General features: G+C 39.7%; 1 protein-coding gene across 1 annotated transcript; it reads left to right on the plus strand.

Annotated features, from left to right (window-relative positions):
• The first annotated feature begins 610 nt into the window (after positions 1–610).
• LOC119728780 (THO complex subunit 1-like) lies at positions 611–17,674 on the plus strand. Its single transcript, XM_038201169.1, has 18 exons — positions 611–807; positions 2,919–2,992; positions 3,536–3,596; positions 3,723–3,908; positions 4,856–4,904; positions 5,359–5,454; positions 5,814–5,890; positions 6,301–6,462; positions 7,909–8,034; positions 9,441–9,541; positions 9,897–10,014; positions 10,691–10,761; positions 11,511–11,543; positions 12,005–12,139; positions 13,035–13,118; positions 13,589–13,745; positions 15,057–15,132; positions 16,420–17,674. The coding sequence occupies exons 1-18, from the start codon at positions 709–711 to the stop codon at positions 16,710–16,712; spliced, it is 1,998 nt and encodes a 665-aa protein (XP_038057097.1). The 5' UTR covers positions 611–708; the 3' UTR covers positions 16,713–17,674.
• The last annotated feature ends 2,783 nt before the right edge of the window (positions 17,675–20,457 follow it).

Here is a 20,457-nt window from a genome sequence, read left to right on the forward strand (position 1 = left end):
TTGTGTCAAATATCCAGACCCCCTTTTACATTTTAGCGCAGACTTCAAGATTTTCCGTACGTTGCGTCAGAAAATTTATCTAGATAAGAGGACAAGTTACTTGGGTTTTTTTAGGCCACAAATTTCGGGTTCACTGTAAGATAAATATAAAAATCGTTTAAGTTTTTGGATTTTGTTGAGATATATGTCCTTTTCCAAGGCCGATGATTTTGTATCAAATATCCAGAGCCCCTTTTACATTTTAGCGCAGACTTCAAGATTTTCCGCACTTGATTTGCGTCAGAAAATTTATCAAGATAAGAGGACAAGTTACGTGGTCTGTAGCTTTCATCAACATGACAACCAAGAAGTTAAAAGTTTAGATACCCGAAGTCGAAAGGCGACTCGGTCATGCGGGATAAATGCCACAAATATAGTTTTGCACCCCCCCCCCCCCCCCGCAATGCCACGCCTTTCCCGTTGCTGATACATGGGGGGGGGGCTTACCCCGGACAAGGCATTTTTCAATAAAATAGTTTGTTGTTTTTTTTGTGCGGAGGAGCGAAATGTTAATAATATCATGGAGGAATAAGAATGGAGGGCCTAGGTACGGTATGGTTCGACTCGGAGCCACAAAGAACTTCAGGCCAGCAGTAGCAGACGACAGGACAACACATGACGTCATAAAAGGCATGTCTAGTCTAGGCCCTGCCTCCTCTACCCGTACATATGCAATGTGGACTTGCAATAAGTAGTGGGTACCATACCAGTCTGGCCAAAATGGCGGCTCCCACGTTTGATTTCGTGAATGCGAGGCAGACGTTTTCTGTGAGTATTTAGGCTAGTTTTCATTCAGATATGTATTATATTTCTAACCGTAAAAGTTGGAGTCTTTGCTTGTTTTATCTTGTAATGTTTTTCATAAGTTTGAACACGTTCAGATATGTTTGTTGTACTTCAAATTAGTTCACGTTAACTTCGTCAACGGTAGGCCTACTACCACTACCACTGTACCAGCAGTTACGCGTTTTACGCTGTTCATTTTTTATTTGTGCCCATTTTCCGGACAAAGTGGTCTTTGTAAATTTGTCTCTGACTATACACATGATACAGGGTGCACCCAATCAAATAAATTCCCATAGGCAACAGTGATAAATGCCAATACTTCAAAATTCTTTTGAAAATACTCAAAACTCTCAGTCTCACAGATTTCAGGCTGCACAGAAAAATGATCAACATGTCATCTTTCAAGTTTCATTTGGTGGGTTGACCGATGACTTTTCGAGAAATTCTAACCCAAAGAAGATGACAGATTCATGTCATTTCAACATTTTTGCAATGACTGACCTTCATTGAGATAATATATGATGGAAAAAGTGGCGTCAGGATACAACATTCTTTCCTTATATAATTTTTTCAAATTGATTATAATTTGATACCGTGCTTCATGACACCACCCTTATTCTGTTTCTCTTGTTTTAAAATCATCATGACCATGATTTATGGCATGAATATTAAATTAGGCCCTTTAGCCACATTACTTTCCCCCATGGACAAAATAACCGTATACGAACCTCAACATGACAGACAACTTTATAAAATCTTAACAGAAAAACTACACAGTTTACAAAAATGAAATTTACCCATCATAATTCCTGATATCTTCGGGGTATACCACCCAAAATCAATGAAATCAGACCATTTTTTTGAAGATATCCTTAAAAATGCGACGCAATGCCCGAAGTGCTCCATTCGCGGTCATCTGCACTTCGGCCTGATATTTTGATGTCTAATTTGCCAATTAGAGCTGGGAATACTTACCAGGGTCAGATGGTGGTTTAAACATTTTCCAATAAAATTACCAATGATTACTGGCAACATGGTCAAAATTTGCCCCAAAACATACCCCAAACTACTGAATACGCTACCAAATACAGATCGAGAATTTAAGATGATTATACAGAGGCAATTTACAATTCGGATGGAAAGTGAGACTTCCCGCTCATTCCCGAGAGAGCTCCCGTCGCATTTGTAGACATGTTAAAATCATTTGAATGGTAAGACAGTGAGACAGTACCCAGGGTGTGCTGATGAGATCCCGAAGAACAAGTGTGTAGTTCAATTGCGGACAGCTTCTTTCAAGATCGAGTGCGGTGATATAGTTGTCATATGATGCATATCGATCATATCTACACTGGTTTCCGCCCTGGTCCCTTTCATGATTGATTGGAATTTATGTGGGGGAGGGGAGAAAGAAGGGAGGAGAAGCCATGCATCTGATCAACATGCTGAATGCCCCCTCTGCACATGGCCAACCTGTGCACGGCCCACTTGCTTGTGGCACGCTGTATGTGGATGTGGGTTCAGTCTCAGGCCATTTCTCAAACCCCGGCCACATCTCCAGATCTGACTCCAAACCTCCTCTCCCCCCCCCCTTCTTTACAGTACATTAGCTTCTGTACAGTAGCAGTGATATAATCATTTCACCCACAGACAACTTGCAGTCCATGTTTTGCGCTGCAGGAAAATGAGTTCTATAAGGCCAAAAAAAAGTCTCTGGATTCTAGTATGCGCGCGCGTCGCCGTAGCCATGCGCGTCGGCAAAATGAAAAAGTTTTTTTTTCAAAGTAAGATGATGTCTCAAAACCGCCCAACTCACAGGTTTGGCTGGAATCTTGCTGCTGCACAATTTTAACGTGTTTTTAGATGGGGTTACGATCGAGTATAAGCTTTATGTGACCTCTCTGGACTCCCATATACTGGTATTTTGCACTAAATTTAGTCGGGCACCATTTGCAGTCATCAGCCGACATTTGAAGAAGAAAAAAAAGTAAAAAAAAAAAAGGACTTTTTTTTTTGGCCTAAGCAGAATGAATTTTACAATGTGCATTATTAGAATCTGTACCCATGTTGTTGAATGTGCTTTTGCTTGATTGCAGGAGAGTATTGAGGAAGCTCGTCAAAATAATGAGAGTGACAAGTTGAAGCAACAGTCGACAGCCGTAGATGGCAGGTACACATCATTTTTGGGTTTAGGCATTTTTGCTAGGATGTAACCTCAATCCTGCAAAATTCTCCAACTGAATCCCTGTAAAAATAGCATACAACCTGAAGTCTGCAAAATCCTCCGTTATTTATTGAATGTGGTCTTTGAAGGGTTGCCCACCATGCCCACTGCCTCAATTCTGGGCCTGGGTGGCTTTTATGGAGGAGGGGGCTGGGATATTGACAATTTCAATGCAATATTTTTCGTTTGCTTGGGGGGGGGGACACCCACTCCTGTCTCAAATCCTGATTCAAATCTGGGTGGGAAAAGTCGTAGTTCAATTTACAACAACAAAAAACACAATATTTTGTTTATTGATTTATTTTTTAAATAACTCCGGTGTTAAATTGTCAAGAATCTTGTATGGTTTGAACAGTGCAGCAAGGTCATAAAATGTTTTATTCACTGTAAACAATATCATATGTCTCCCCTGAAATAAACTACATTTTTCTGTTGAGTTTCGACCACATCAATGTTTTAATTAATTTTTTGTTAAAATCTTTTTTTCAGTGAAGCAGAAAAGAAGGTTGCATTAGACCAAGCATTCCGCGATGTGATGATGAATTTAGTGGTGAGTTTTCTCCAAAATATGTACCGTCAATACTTATTTGTGTTGTTTCGGATGTGTGTCTTTAGTTTCCACGCTATTCGTGTCTTAAACCTGGCATTTGACCTCTGTTGACATTTGACCCCACAGGTCAAGGGGAGTGGCTGCGAACACTTCACCGCCCTCATCAACCTGTCCATCGAAGCAGTGCATCTTGGGATATGTTCGCCGGCCACGCCCTTCCTGTTGCTGTCAGACGTGTTTGAGTCGGTGACCATCAACATTTGCGACAAGGTCTTCAAGTTTGTGGAGGAGAGAGTAGATACTTGGAAGTCAGTGAGTACCATAGAGCCATTAAAGGGGCACTAGGTCCTGAAATCCCCGAAAATGTTATGTTTTGGATTGTTTACTTAGCCTATTTCAAACATCTGGTTGAAAGGAAACCAACCTTATGTATTACCGTTGCCGAGAAAAGACAAAAAAAAACAGGCTTGTTTACATCGGACGTGACAGAGTACGAATATGTTTTTCGTGTCGTTCTCATGTACGCTATACACGTTGTGTGTCTCGGGAACAGCGCGCGGTGACCGATCACCAATGCAAAAAATTGTGGTTTCTTCAACGTCCGCAAAAGGCGAACACTTTACGCGTACGAATGAAATCACAACTAGCATCCAAACAGCTCAAATTTATGGGGTCGCAAAAGTGGACCCCGGAATTCGTTCTCGCACACATAATACAGGAATAACACAAAAACGCCCAGTTTCGAAAGGATAGTTGTGTGGATGTTTATATCCTACTTTTAAAAGTTATTTCCGAGTATCATCATCTCGTTCAAAGCGCGTTTTGTAGCCCAATTGGGCTGTTCCAGGACCTAGTGTCCCTTTAATCAAAATCCTAGGGCTCTGTGCACAGCTATACCCTTAATGGTAAGAATTTAGGCATTGAAGTTGGAAAAATATTTGCATCTTGGCATTTGGACTTGAAACTGTATGTGCAAATGAAACCAATGGACGCCGTGCACGAACGGTAAATAGCACTTTGTGACCACTTTCGAGAGAAGCCATTGTGAACGCAATTGTACAAAGCAACTGGCCTGTGACAGATTATCTGAACAATAGCTAGCACAGTGCCTACACCATGGAAGGTGGCCTCTGTGATAGAAGTGATGGCATGCTCAAATTGGTCTGTAGGTTGAATCTTGATGAAAAAAATATTTCTAATAGTTTGCCTGAAATCTGTCCAGGAGTCAGATTTTATTGTTTTATGTTGTTTATTAACAGAATGTGCTGTACACATCTGGCAAGAATTTCCTTCTCCGAATGTGCAATGGTGAGTTGCTAACGTCGTTGCCCTTAGGCAGTTTTGCATTTTATACACGGGGAGGGAGGGGAGGGGAGGGGGGGGGAATGAAACACGACACATAAACCATGAAACAAAAAAACACGTGTCGGACCTTCAACTTATTTAAGTCCAAAGTGCAGCTTAATTTATCAATGTAAAAAAAAAAAAATCAAATTGTACAAAAATAAAAAAAAGTCCAAAGTCATGGTAAAAGGAAAAATACACCATATGCTGAAAAATCTGTCTCATTTAGCCACTTAATTTTAGCTTCTAGTTAGGTGTAAAACGTCATTTCAAAGGATTTTGTTGAAAATAGAAAGTCGGAATCTGTATATTGCTTTAAGAGTAAAAAAATTAAAACCATTGTGTGGAAATATCCAAGCTGGTTTCAGATGAAATTTACTTATTTTAACATCTTTTTTCCTCGTTTTTTTTCATTCAGATTTGCTTCGTCGACTTTCCAAATCCCAGAATACAGTGTTCTGTGGTCGCATCCAGTTGTTTCTGGCTAGGTTTTTCCCTCTTGACGAGAAATCAGGTAAAAAGGAATGTTTTCAATTATTTATTTTTGCAGACAGTTTTGAAATCAAGTTTTGTTTGTTTTGCATGATAAATTAATTTGCAGTACCCCATCAAAATATTTTATTTTTCAAATAATTATACCACAGGGGGGCTGTCAAGGTTCGGTCACGGGTCATTCGGAATAATCGAATGTTTCGAAGGTGTATGAACGCAGGCGCACGACGCTTGCGTGTACATTACCAGCAGAATGGGCATGCTCGTAACATCGCGTAACATCACATCAGCGATGTTATACCAAATGACCTCCGGTCATTGAAATACCGAACTGGCTTATTGATTCTTTTCTTGTTTATTAACGTTTTTGTTTTTTTACAGGATTGAACCTTATAAGCCAGTTCCACTTAGACAATGTCACATCCTACAACACCGAGCAGCTAGATGGACCTCTAAAAGTAAGTCAATCAGTCAGGTATCTTGAATCCCTCTACCCTCGCCATAAAAGCTCTTCAAATTTTTGCTGGTCCCAGAGGGGCCAGTGTATAGTCCTCTGAGTACCTAACGGACTTACTGCCTCACTCCCCCACTCCCCACTGACTGACTGACTGACTGACTCCCCCGCAGACTGTCACTTGTGAATTAGATTTGCCTTAGTCTCACCTTGGCCCAAAGGTGTGATATAGGATTACCCTGTAAAACCAATGAATGGCCCATTGTGAAGACCATATGCATGACAAGACTTCAATCCGATCATTTTGGAGGATTTATTTGCACAATTCAGAAAAAGAAAAAAATCTGCAGTGTTTAAATTACATCTCCCCGATGCAAATTCCATCTTATAAATTATCTTGTTTTTTCTTTCCAGTCGGAGGATAAAGATGAAACGATGGAGGTTGAGGAAGGAGAGATGTCTGCCGGTACCTCACCAATCGACTACCTCCTCTATCGTAAATTCTGGGCCTTGCAAGACTACTTCCGCAACCCTACCCAGTGCTACATCAAGGACAAGTGGAGAGTGTTTCAGAGGGTCAGTGCCGAGTTTTTCTCTCAATAAACAGTTTATTTCATCAGTTTCAATATAATTCCACTAATATGTTACATTTTAGTAGTTATCGAATGGTTGCAGGTTCGTATCTGTCTCTAGTCAATGGGGTGTCTATCTCATAAACGTCAATCATCAGAATTAAGTACATTAACCCTCCTGCTGTCTGAACAGTCACAGACAGTCAAAAAATCAATACTCTTCCCCTGCCATGCCTTTTACACAGGCTAGTCACCAACAGTCAGACATTATTTTTAAGCAAGCACTGTGACTAGTCAAATTCAGTCAACCGACTAAAGCAGGCAAGTGGTAGGCACAGCTGGCTTATCAATCACATGCAGTCAAAGCATAGCTGTATCAGGTTACATAAACAGTCAAAGCCAGTCAATCCTGTCCTTCATGTGGCCTGGGAGCTCTTAACTGTTAAAATCAGTCACTTGACTGATTTTGACTGAAAGGACAACTTCGCACAGAGTGTATGTTTGCGTAGGAGGGTTTATGGAGGCCCTCAGTTATGGTGGAAGTCATTGTTGCAGCTATCGTTCAGCATTTATACCATCATGGACTAGTCACTTTGCACAATATCTGGATCAATGCTTTCACCATTACTACATGTAAGGGCTATAATGCATGCGCTGCTTACCCCACTTTCCATGTAGTCATGAAATTGAATGAAAGACTGTTTGTTTTATAACCAAAAAAATAGTAATGCAAATTTAACAAACCAGTTTCCCAAACCTGATGGTAAAAAAAAATGTATTTTGTTTGCAGATTCTGCAGACTCTGAACAGTACTGACTGTGCAAACTCCGTAAAATCAGCAGTGCAATTAGCATAAAATATGCAGTTGGTTTTTAACAGTGAACAGTGCAAACTTAGCTTACCATGGAAATTATTTTGTGTGCGGTTTCTGCAGACTCTACTGCCTCTGCAATCTTTTTGAGTTGCAAACTTCCAGTCCAGTGTTCAACCTTAACTTTTTTTGTCTCTAGCCAGCCGGGCTACTGACACAGACTCTGAACTAGCCTGTGGGCATTTTCACTAGCCCGCATGGTTTTGTTTTATAGAGTGTCTCATAAACAACAATGTGCATACATGTTCAATGTGTATCCTGAGGCAATCTTGTCAAATAAACAGATCTAATAATTTAACCCTAAACAGTTAATAAACAGATGTAATAATTTAACCCTAAACAGTTAATAAAATTAGACACAAATTGATACAGATTTGCTTTTTGAATTTAATGATTTATTTCTTCATGTTCTTTCATCTTTGCTGTATCCCAATAATTTTTGACTCGTCAGCGACTAGCCTGCCGCTGTTTGGACTAGCATTTGGCAAGCGGGCTACCACTAAAGTCGAACCCTGCAGTCAGTGTTGCAGCCTTCGTTACTAACAATGTTACAATCACCTCCTGCTTGTTCTTGAATAGAATACCAAAGCTGTCCTGGGAGCATTCAGCAGTCTGAAGCTTGATGACGTCACTGCGTCCAAATCACAGGACGAGACACCGACAGAAAAACACGTCTTCTTTTCAAAATACCTCACCAGCGAAAAGGTTAGTTGCAAAGGTTGTCTTGAAAATATACAGCTCATCAGCAGACCAGTGTTTATCTCCAGTTTCTGGAACCTGGTTTTGAACTAGCTTTTGTGCAAAGTTTTGAAAAGATATTAACATATTTAGTACCTGAATTACATTGTATTACATTGTATTACATTGTATTACATTGTATTACATTGTATTACATTGTATTACATTGTATTACATTGTATTACATTGTATTACATTGTATTACATTGTATTACATTGTATTACATTGTATTACATTGTATTACATTGTATTACATTGTATTACATTGTATTACATTGTGTTACATTGTGTTACATTGTGTTACACTGTATTACACTGTATTACACTGTATTACACTGTACTACACTGTATTACACTGTACTACACTGTACTACATTGTACTACATTGTATTACATTGTATTACATTGTATTACATTGTATTACATTGTATTACATTGTATTACATTGTACGTGTATATGCACCTTGATGAATCTATGAAACCATACGGTGCTGGGATAGTTAGTGGCAGTATAAACAAATCTGGCCACGTGATTACTGTACATTCTAGGGCTGTGCATTGGAACCGGTTTCCCCAGTACCCGAATGTTGATGTCAGGAACATGTTCCAGATTATGGAATCGGGTGCACGTAACCAACTTTACAAATCACTTAGTAACTTCTCAGACAATGAAAAAGCATTGTTTTGAATGCCATTTGTGGGGATTTTAAGAATGAAAACCAGGCTACATGGGGGGGGGGAATGTATTTCGTGTTTATGACACTCATGAAAGCTGCAGTTTACACCGTAAAGCTATAAGCTCACTGTACACACAAGTTTGTATCTTGCTGTATCGACACGTGGTTGAATTATTGTGCGGACCTTATCCCCTTAAGGACGGGGTGTAATGGGGACATTTCTCCACACATAGAGCAAGTGGCCCGCATGACTGCACAGCCTTTGTGTGGTAGCGGGACTGCACAAAAGCAGCAAACTACCCACTAGCCGTGTGCCGCGGCATACCACAGCTGGCAACTGCATTCCAATGAGGATTAGCGGGCGTGGCCATGACCGCTTCCCGTACGCATGGGGTTAAGGACTGTCTGAACAGCAAATTCCAAGATTTGTATTTTGGGCTTGGGTTTCTTTTACCTGTGTTTTTTGTTTTTTCAATCGGGTACCGGGTTTCTATACCCCTAAATGCACACCCCTAGTGCATTCACAAGGCCCCCTTCAATGGAGTATAAAGCATTGTCTCAGCTATTGTACAAAGCTACATCTACTGCCCCATGACACATTATCTGAACAATAGCTGGTCTATAACGAGTAATTGGGCTGTTTGGAGGCAGGACAGGGACAGATGGGATAAAAGAATGATCTTTTTTTCCATTAGTTGTACGACCTTCAACTGAATGACGCCTCATTCAGACGCTATGTGCTGCTACAGTTTCTCATCTTATTTCAGTACCTCAACCAGCACGTCAAATTCAAAGGGTAAGAGTGTGTCTTGTTATATCGTGTCTTTGACACTGTAATTTCATCGGTCTAGAACGGTCACGTATCGAGTCTATAAAAATGACTGTTTATTTTTATTTCTGCATTGCATATTAATGACCTCATATACACTGCATTGCATACAAATGATCTCATATGTACTTCGTTGCACCTAAATCAAAAGGTTACACTGTAGTAATTTGATTTATTTCTTGCATTGTGAGTTACAAAGCTTTCCTTTTCTGACTTACTGGCACGATATATAGCAAAACGTTTGTTGACTGCTGTGATGTGGGATATGGCTTGGCCTTGGGTGCTAAACGTGACTTTTTTTCACCGTCTATCTCATTCACAGAGCTCAACAGGTACTGACAGACGACATGTCTCAGTTCATCAAGACCACGACGGAGACTGTCTATGATCTCCTGAAGGAAACATCCCCAAGAGGAGAGGAATTCGCCAAGACTATCCAGGTATGGAAGGACACTAGTTTGTATTTACCAACAAAACACCTGCAATGCTTGTAAAATCAGTTTTGAAAATTTTGAGTTCATATATTTCAATACCAGGCATAACTGTATTAAAGTCCAATATGTTAGATGTTATGCCTCAAGTATGCACTCGTGTTATAACACAAGTGCATACTTGAGGCATAACGTCTAACTATCAGGGGCGGGCTTTGCTTTGTCATGTTCTGGGGTTTTTTTAAGTGACAGTGTCATATGAAAATCCGACTCCTGTGAAAATCCGACTCCTTGTCCCTATTATTGGTTAATCCCTTGCACTTGACCAGTCACTCTCCTAATTATCATACTTACGCATGCGCAATACCACCAACGAGTCCATATTTCATGGAATCGGATATTCACGCTACAACGGCTACCTGACCTAAGATTTTTCAGAATGGTCAGAATGTTTTGGTGTGGGAACTAGACTACAATAGCCCATACAGGTTTATGATGTCGAACTTGCAACTGGGGAGACGGCTAACACAGGACTGGATGGCTCAGTTGGTTGAGTGTCATTTAGTTTTCTGGAGGTGAAGGGTTCGAATTCCACTCCATGTCTTATTCAACTAATTATTCATGAAAATGTTAACCCAGTCAGTTTCTCTTTGTGGTTTATTTGATTCTTTTTTTTTTGTATCAGCACATTCTGAGTCGAGAGGAACATTGGAACACATGGAAAAATGAAGGCTGTCAGAGTTACATCCGAGAAAAGTAAGTAGCCCTTAAAAACTACATTGATCTCAAGCAATATCTCGATTTTCTGAACACAACTATTTAAACGGGTTGTTTGTGGTTGACTTGTATCATTTTATAAATTCCTGTCTGTTACCTCTGAATTCTGCCTGTAGCTTTAATTAAATATGACTTAAATGTAATTTTCATTTGTTGGTAGGTTATTTGCTTCACATAATCACTCTTGGAGGAAGAATACATTAACCCTAACTCCCCAGCATGATTTACTAGGAACCATACCCATCCTGGCAAATTCCATCACCATATGGCAAACTGCACACACATATTTCTGACTTTGATTCTGGAGGTGTGCCAACCCAATGTAAAAGACTGTCAGTTTAGGGGTACTGTACCCATCCTGACAGATTCCAACAAAACATGCCGTTGGGGTTTGATGGGTCGAGTTCTGTTAGGGTTAAGGAATGGATCCAAAATTATAGAATCGTACAAGTCTCATGTAACAGGGACAGGAAAAAAGTGGAACCCCCAATTTATAGAATGACCCCTACTTTCTTAAAAGCAGCTTTGGACAATCTTTTTACGTCATTTGCATAAAAAAAAATCATAAAAGTGTTAAGTGTGGGCACCCTTATTTTTCAAAGCAAAGAAATTTGTTACACTCACATTTCCCAATCCTGATCCAAAATTATAGATGCGATTATTTTGCGGGTTTTTTTTCTAATGGATATTTAAAAAATTCATACTTGAATGTTTCTCTTTTCAAACAGGCCCGATGCTACACAAGTGCAACCAAAACCACGGTAAGTTCTTGGTTTTAGAGATATTTTCTTGAATGTGGGCACAAGGTATCTGTGGCACTCAACTGTCTATCATCTTGTTCATGGCATTAATAGATCATGTTGTAGGATTTATTTATAGGCATGAGCAGCACGGGTAATAGTACTTTTACGAGCATAATTGAATGGTTTTAGGTCAGTGTATTACTGCCTCCTTTGTTTTATGTCTTTATGTCTAGAACAAGGAACCTTTGTAATATCTGTATGAAGAAATTTGCAGAGATGTTTATTTAATATTGGGTGTTTGCTCTTCGCCGACATTTATTTCATAAGTGCCCCTAGCAGGCTCTGTGGTCAAGTGGTTAAGACATCTGCACTTGCAAGCTTGAGGTTACAATGTATTTTTTCTCACAAGCCCTCAGACAGCAGTATTTGAGGTTTAGGAGAAAAACCTCAAAGAGTGTTAATTTTGATCTCCCCACTAGGGCAAGAAAGCGAAGCCTAGGCGAGGAGCTGAGAATCAACGCGCCCAACAAGAAGATCGACATGGGAAGCCCTGAACTGACTAGACTGTGGAACATATGCCCGGACAATCTTGAAGCCTGCCGAGCAGAGAATAGGTGAGAAGTCTGTGAGGTTCAACACATGAATGACAAAGTTTTGTGTGTGCTGTGAGGCTCGAACCTCACAACTTTCATATTCAACTTGTGAGGTTTGCCTTGCACAGTTTTTTCTTGTGTGAGGTACCTCACACACCACATGTATATCCTTATCCACACTGTGAGGTTAGAGCCTCCAAAATTTCCTTATTTGACTCAAGAGTTCTTCCGTGGACTGGTTTTGAGGTGCCGAACCTCGCAGATTTTTCTCAATTTAACTTTTGAGGTTTTGCCATGGGCATTTTTGCTGGTGCAGGACCTCACACACCACATGTGTATCTTCACTTGAAATGAGAAATGCGAAACCTCACAGGTTTCTTCCTTCATTTTTCGAGGTTCTCCATGCACTGATCTTCATGGCACTGAACCTCATAAACTCAAGCATATCCTAGACCAATATTTGAGGCACAGTGACTTACAGTTTTTTTTATTCAACTCATGAGGTCAACAATACACTGATATGTTTACTGCGGCACCTCACACACATGTTAATTGTTTTCTTATTGAACCTCAGAGGTGAACATTTTCTTGCTCAACCATAAAGGTCCTGAACCTCAAACCTTTTTCATGTTAATTGCTAGAGGCTGAGAATCTCTGATGGCATGTAGGATTTCATGACTTAAAGTGTGCCCTAGATGTGATTTCCAAAGACTTTTGTAATGTAATGTTTTGGGAAATTTTGCATCTGACACTTTAAAAACATCTTGCAACACTGTGTGTTGCCTTAATACTGACCATACAGTTTTGATGGGTCCAACATTGCACATTTTATTGGCATGGTGTCATTATTCTCAATTTTTGTATTAACAATTATTTTCATTAACGACAACAACACATATTTTTTCCCATTCACAAGGATCTTTATACCAACCCTGGAGGACTACTTTGAGGATGCGATAGAACAGGCAGACCCAGGAGCCATGATAGAACAAGAATACAAGTAAGTTTACCAAATTCAAACTTTTTTTCAAAGTTGAACAAAGAAATTGACTGGAGCAGGGTTGTTGGCGGTTCCCCAATTTGTCACCAAAATTAAAAGCTTACAGGAAATTCACGCTAAAAGCCACTTAAATTTTCGTTATTCAAACTAATTTTTGAATTGGTAAGTTAGGCAATTTAATTTCTTCTGTGGATTAAAATGAGTCAGTTGTTCCATTTTGAAGATTTTACAGAACGCCAACTTCTGAAAAATATTAAGGGTTTTTTTTTTTGTATGCTGGAAAAAATATTTGCAATGATTTGATGTTGAAATGTTAAGCTTTAAATAAAAATATCAAAGAACAAACTTCTTTCCGTGGTTGTTACCTCATTATGCCAAGTTTCAGGTCATTCTGCTTATGGAAGCATTGTGCTTAATAGTCTGCCTTTTTGGTGATAGCTCTAACATTTTGTTTGTAATTTTACTGTCAGGGTTGTAAACAACAGTAACTTTGCCTGGTGTGCTCTGCGGCTGCTAGCGAGACGTAGCCCCTACTTCTTCCAGACGATCACCAGCACCCAGGCCCCAGTCAAGTCTGTGCCGTCGTACCTTGAGATGATGGTCACCAAATTGGCCAAGGATATGCCGGTCAGTCTCTCTGTTGTTTGTGTCAAATACTGATCGCTAGTTGATTGTCTGTTTGCACAGAAAAATATTTACTCGGTGAAGACAAATGACCATCCAAAGTGTCCTGCAGTGCAGTAACTCAACTCCTGAGGCCTTGTAACCTTTTAAATTAACCCTAACTCCCTAGCGTCTTTTACTAGGAACTGGACCAACTCAAAATACATCAATCCCTGTGCGTCCAATACAAAACTGTACATGACAGAATGGAATCCACCACTGACGCACTGGTTGACATTCATGGACTTGCTACACATGGCTTTTATTACAATAGCAGTACAGGAAGCTAGGCAAAATCAATCGGATACCCCTAGCACTGCTTCAGGCCATTAGGCCCAAGTCCATCATACTCCATCAATATTTGCCCCGGTAGTCACGCCAGGCCTTCGGACCAAGTCCCCCAAACTCCACCAAAATGGGGGGATGGATTTTGATGCATTTGGGGTGGTTAGGGTTAATATTTCTGTGAAAGTCTTCACCTAGCGACTGGCATTCAGGAAAACAATGTGGACAGAAATGCTCCTTTAAAGGTTATATACAACATTCGCAAACATCAAATAAACCAAAACTACCAAATTATTATGAAATACTGCAAGTAATAGTCTCAAGCATCCTATGAAATCATGGCACCCTGATGTGCTGTCATTTTCAAGAAAAGTGAAATGTTTGTATGGTCGACCAACAATCTTCAGAAAAGAACTGACTTTTTTCAAACATTACCCCATATTTACCAAATTTAGTCCACCTTTTTTTGCCATCGGTTACACATCCACAAATGGGTACAAGCCAGCTAGTCTGGTTCCCTGACCTGACAATTCCCCAACGTCTATAAATTGAACTGTTTCGTCTGAAGTAGGGTCAGGGAACCAGACTACAAGAACATCGTTGCTTTTTCTTTGTTTTTCCAGCATCTATGAACACAAAACTTTAAACAGGTCAGTGTAACAATATTTGCTGGAAAACACTTACCCCCAAATCCATCCATTTCTGAAAAGCAATGGTGTATATTACCTTTAATTGAATTGTATTTGTGCAGAGAGAAATTTTTCAGATTTTAATTGGACTTCCGATTTTTAAAATTTCCTTCTAAAAGCCTGATTTTTTCCCCTCAAAATCTGACTTTTTTAAATTGAATTTCAACCAATTAGATAAAAACAAAATGTCTAATGAAGGCACAATTTTAATCTCCCGACCCCGATCCTTTTTTCAGAATATTTCCACAAACCAGTTGAATCTCTGTTCATGGTGTTGTTTTGTCACTTTTTATTCCCACAGCAAACATCAATAGAAGAGTTGAAAACGGAAGCAGTTGTGGAAGAAAACGACGATTTGTTGAAGGGCGGGGAAGAAGGTATAAAGCAATAAATGTTTTTGTATTATTATTTTTTCCCAATTATGAAACCAAGGATTCCTCATAGTGCCCGTGGCATTATAGCTCACAAGCCTGAAAAATAAAACTGTAGAGAGAAAACAATGAAGACAATAAAAAACCCAGACAAATTGACGGTGTTTTCATGAGTTGACAAAAACCTCCATATCCTTCAAAAAGGTCATCCCGAGATAATAGCATTCGAATTTAATCCTTTTTTCAAAACACATTTTCGACCAGTTTGTAGGTAAAGATTTGGGAAATGTTTGCATTGTCAAGTAACTTATGCTATGTTCTTTGCTAATTCAAAGTTTTTTGTTAAAGTTTCTCTTATTAAACAGTAATTTATTATTCATAAATACCTAAGACAGTTTACGCATTCCCATTGGTCGAGAGCCCGTCACGTGGCCGGTCTTAAACAGATGATAAAGACATGGCTGGCTGGTCTTAAACACTTTTCCAGTGTCACATGAAATTTGGACTCCTAACAATCCAGTACCTATTACCGTTTTATTGGTTGAACATTCACAATCCTCACGTAAGCATGCGCAATACTACAAGCGATTCAGTATTTTATAGTCCTTCGGCTCGGGTAATTATCAGCACCCAGACTCCAAGCGGTCTTAAACAGAGTGATTAAAACTTCCAAAGCACACATTTATTCTCTTAATAAAACTCCTTTTCACTTCATGAAAACAGCAATACGCGGAGGTCTATTATTTTTCCCATTACTTTGTACACAGTCTTTGTCACTTCGTTAAAACATAAAAACGTTGTGAGAAATTGTTACTTTTACGCACCTTACGACAGTGGAGCGTGGATGCTTTTGTTCTTTTTCAACATCGTTAGTGGGCGCGCGTCTGCTCCCAGAGCAGTGCCCTGCTAATGAGGCAACTTTTTTTGTCACTTCGTGAAAACAAAAACACATGGAGTTCAGGCTTTTTGTTGAATGTTTGTTTAGGATAATTTAGAAAATAAACAATATTTCACTTTGAAACTTGGTCAAGTTATTTTTCCTGTCAAGTGTAAGAAAATGGCCAGCAAAACTCCATATCAAAAAAATATCGATATATCAGGTTTTTGTCACTTCGCGAAACTGCTGGTGACTAGCCTTTGTTAAAAGTATGGCAGGGGAAGTGGAAGCGAATTTGACTGTCTGTGACTGTTTAAATAGCAGGAGGGTTAAAATTTACTCTCAGTGATGCAAATTCCATTGAAATAGGTCGACTAAAATCTGTTCTCATATTTTCTTGTTGATTCTGTTCACAGGTCTTGAAAAGTCCAATTTCCTTTTGGCAGAAGAAGTCGATGCTGTCGTGGCCCGACTCGGTGAAAACTGGAAAACTCTGGCCGTGGAGCTGAACTTCACCGACGAGGAAATCGGAAACGTTCAGACGGAGAACCTGGAGGTCAAAGAGCAAGCTAGGGCCATGATGGCGGCGTGGCTTGTCAAAGAGGGGGAGCAAGCAACCCGGGATGAGTTAAGCAAAGCATTGCTTGAGAGCGGACTCAATGATATCATAGAGTCGGTGCTGTCCGACAATGGCAAAACCGACCTTTGAAACTCAGACGAAGCAGTTTTTTTCTAAATAAGTGAATTTAACAGACTGAAGTTTGTTTGAGTTGCAAAAGCGGAAAATATTGGTATTGGTTGTGTGCTTAGCAGAAATCCGCTGAGAACCAGTTGCAAGAAATATCAATTGTATGGCATTTTGGCTGGTAACAGGTGTATGTTTAGCAAATATTTATTATGCTTAGCATCTCCATTGGCCGCATGGCGGGCCAAAACAATACAGTTGCTTCTCAAATTAGTTTCTTCAATCAGTGTGGGTACACCGGTCAGGAACAGGCTCACGAGAGATATTGTTTGTTGGACACATGTGCATGCTCACACAAGCTCAAACACCCAAGTGTGTATTTGCCTGCAATCGGGGACCCCCTATTGTCCCTCTTTTGTTTGTACCTTAAATTTTTAGTAAGACCTCCCATATGTTTTGTACACGATCGAAAATTAGGGACCTTCGGGAATTGGGGACTCTATTGTCCTCTATTGTTCAATGTCCTCTACTGAATGCAGAAACAAAGTTATGCAGTCGTGTACTTGGACAAACAAAGGGAGAACAACAGATCCTTTTAGTCCTCGAGCGTTGGGTCTTTTGTTGAAAACGGTCCTATATCGTACGGTTATGTGCTTAGTCTATGGGAGAGTGTTATATTACAGGGACAAAGGAAACATAAATTTCCCTCAAAAAATTGAAACCCTGCCCTCTATCCACGACATTTCTGATGGTTTTTAACCGTTGCCTAATGTAGGAACGGGGCCCTTAACTACACAGTTGCTGCTGGCTTTCTGTCTCGTGGCATTTTTTTTATAGAATTTCTCTTCATACAGTATCTGATCTGTTTCCAAATTCCGCACGTATTATCTTGGTTAAGATGAAACTAAACTGATTACTTTATTTATTCAGTTGCAGTTGTATGGGGCATGCGGTATACTACAGTGCGAGTCATAAAAAAAAACTATTCACTTTTAAAATTGGCCATAGTTTTATTCTGTAGCAATATAGATAAGTTATTTTCATGTTCTTTTAGAGTAACTGTTCCTGCTTCTTTTGGTAACATTTTCACTGGATTAGTTTTCGTGCATGACTGCACAGGAGACAATTAAAGGTGTCGGGTGAAATCTGACTTGCGCCAACTGGTCAGGGTAAAATCACAACGATTTAAAAGAACACAACGATTGTCTGACAATGAGACAAAACAGGATTTCATTAGCTTTTAAACTTCGTGTTTATCTAAAACATTTAAATTAAATTAAAAAGGCAATTAAATTCCACGGTGTCTTAGTTCTCAACATGGCCACCATCTCGTTCAGTGCACAGCTGGGCTCGGCGCATCATTCCTGCAACAGCACGGCGAATCACCTCCCTGTCTTGTCTCAGAATCCAGTGAAAATGTCACCAAAAGAAGCAGGAAGAGTTACTCTAAAAGTACATTATGAAAATATCTTATCTATATTGCTACAGAATAAAACTATGGCCAATTTTAAAAGTGTATAGTTTGGTTTGACTCGCACTGTATTGTTCACAAAAAAGACTGTATCAAAAATTCGGCCTGGCGAATCTCCTTAAAACTATCTACATGTACAGGAAATAATTTGAAAGTGTATTTTCATGAATGGATGCATTGAGAAGATTGGAGCGCATCATGTGTTTTTGTTCAATAAAACAGCATCTTGAAACTCAGCAACTTTGTTATGTTTTTGGATTTTTCATTAACATTGTTCTTGAAAAGCACCTAATATATTTTTTAAAATAAATTTATTACATTTTTGAGAATCGTTCAATTTTTGGTTGAATTTGAAATGGTCAAGTGGTTATTCAACCTTAAAGAGAATGTACAACATTTGCTTTTGCTGTAATTTTCAGAAATAAATGAATTTGGAGCATTAGCCTGTCATAGCAAATATGGTTACACTCACTTGTTTCACGTTTTGGGTTCGTAGATGTTCGAGAAACCAAGAAAAGCAATCATGTTCTTGAAGTCTGGTTCCCTGACCCCACTTCAAGATAAAACGGAGCAATTTATAGATGTTGGGGAATTGTAAGGTCAGAGAATCAGTCTAGCTGGCTTGTACCCTTCACAAGTGCGTAATCAATTGCGAAGAAAATGCGGAATAATTAAATATGAAAAATTAGGAACAGTTTTTGGAACAAAGCCAGTTATCTCCAACGCTGGTCGGCCGACCAGTGTTGGAAACTGATACAAAAATACCACTTTACTTAAAAATGTCAGCACATCAGGAGCCATGATTTTAAAGAATGCTTTAGACTGTAATTCCCTAACTGTCCAGTAAAGTATTTCGTTACAATTTGATCATTTTGTTTTTCGATATTTGCAAAGGTTGTATATTCCCTTTAAATGTTATTCTTTATTTTCAGTTATACCCTAGAGGTATGAGTGTTTCTGTGGTCGTCTTAAACTCTAGATATTCCTCAGGTATCGAACTGAAATTACATTTGGTGATTTGACATGATAAATAACACAAGCCTGTTGAATGTCAAGAGAAGTTGTCAAACAATAGAAATAATATAAGCAGAACAATGTAGTGTGTCAAGTGAAGGCAACTTAAATTGATCAAAATAATTACATTAATTGCGGACACGATGTTTCAAGAGATTGATTGGTCCTAGTGGCGCACCTAGGATTTGGCTTGCCCCCCGCAAGCCAAATCTTTTCAATCAAGCAAGGCTCAATTGTTTTGGGGTTTTTTCAAATTTTTTAGAAGTCAAATTTTTTTGTCTTAGACAAACTTACAATCTTTCATCAGGAAATATAACTAAATTAAGTTAACACAACCCCCCCCCAAAAAAAAATAGCGGTAAGCGCGAAAATACAATCCGAATTAAAGTCTAATTTTGGGTCGCCCCTAGAGGTACGTGCGTTTCTATCGTCATTACCTCTAGGGGCGAGTATTAGTGGTCGTCCCTAGAGGTATACATGCTGGAATCCTCATAATGAACTCTGCCATCAGTACCTCTACGGGCGACCTTTAATGGTCGCCCCTAGAGTTATTCATTTTAAATCGTCATCGGTATATGGTCGCCCCTAGATGTCATCAGTACCTCTACGGGCGACCATTAATGGTCGCCCCTAGAGGTATTCATGTTGAATCGTCATCGGTACCTCTAGGGGCGGCCATTGATGGTCGCCCCTAGATGTCATCATTACCTCTAGAGGCGACCTTATTGTATTTAGTGGTCGCCCCTAGCGGTACGCGCGTTTCTATCGTTATAAGTTCCTCTAGGGGCGATCTAATTTATGGTCGCCCCTAGAGGTACGCGCGTTTCTATATCGTCATTTGTACCTCTAGGGGCGATCTTATTGTAATTATAGTCGCCCCTAAAGGTACGCGCGTTTCTATCGTTATACGTTCCTCTAGGGGCGATCTTATTGCATTGATGGTCGCCCCTAGAGGTACGCGCGTTTCTATCGTTATAAGTTCCCCTAGGGGCGATCTTAATGCATTTATGGTCGCCCCTAGTGGTATGCGCGTTACTATTGTCATTTACCTCTAGGGGCGATCGTATTATATTTATGGTCGCCCCTAGCGGTACGCGCGTTTCTATCGTCATGTGTACCTCTAGGGGCGATTTTAATGTATTTATGGTCGCCCCTAGTGGTACGCGCGTTTCTATTGTCATTTGTACCTCTAGGGGCGATCTGATTGCATTGGTGGTCGCCCCTAGCGGTACGCGCGTTTCTATCATCATTCTGTACCTCTAGGGGCGATCTTATTGTAATTAT

This window comes from Patiria miniata, unplaced genomic scaffold (assembly GCF_015706575.1).
Source record: "Patiria miniata isolate m_02_andy unplaced genomic scaffold, ASM1570657v1 HiC_scaffold_20, whole genome shotgun sequence".
In the NCBI taxonomy this organism is placed as follows: domain Eukaryota; kingdom Metazoa; phylum Echinodermata; class Asteroidea; order Valvatida; family Asterinidae; genus Patiria; species Patiria miniata.

Excerpts from the sequence above, each read along its gene's own strand:
- LOC119728780 (XM_038201169.1), top strand. The coding sequence starts at position 709 with ATGCAATGTGGACTTGCAATAAGTAGTGGGTACCATACCAGTCTGGCC. Across the intron at positions 2,993-3,535 it reads TCGACAGCCGTAGATGGCAG|TGAAGCAGAAAAGAAGGTTG; the intron begins GTACACATCATT and ends TCTTTTTTTCAG. Across the intron at positions 10,015-10,690 it reads AATTCGCCAAGACTATCCAG|CACATTCTGAGTCGAGAGGA; the intron begins GTATGGAAGGAC and ends TTTTTGTATCAG.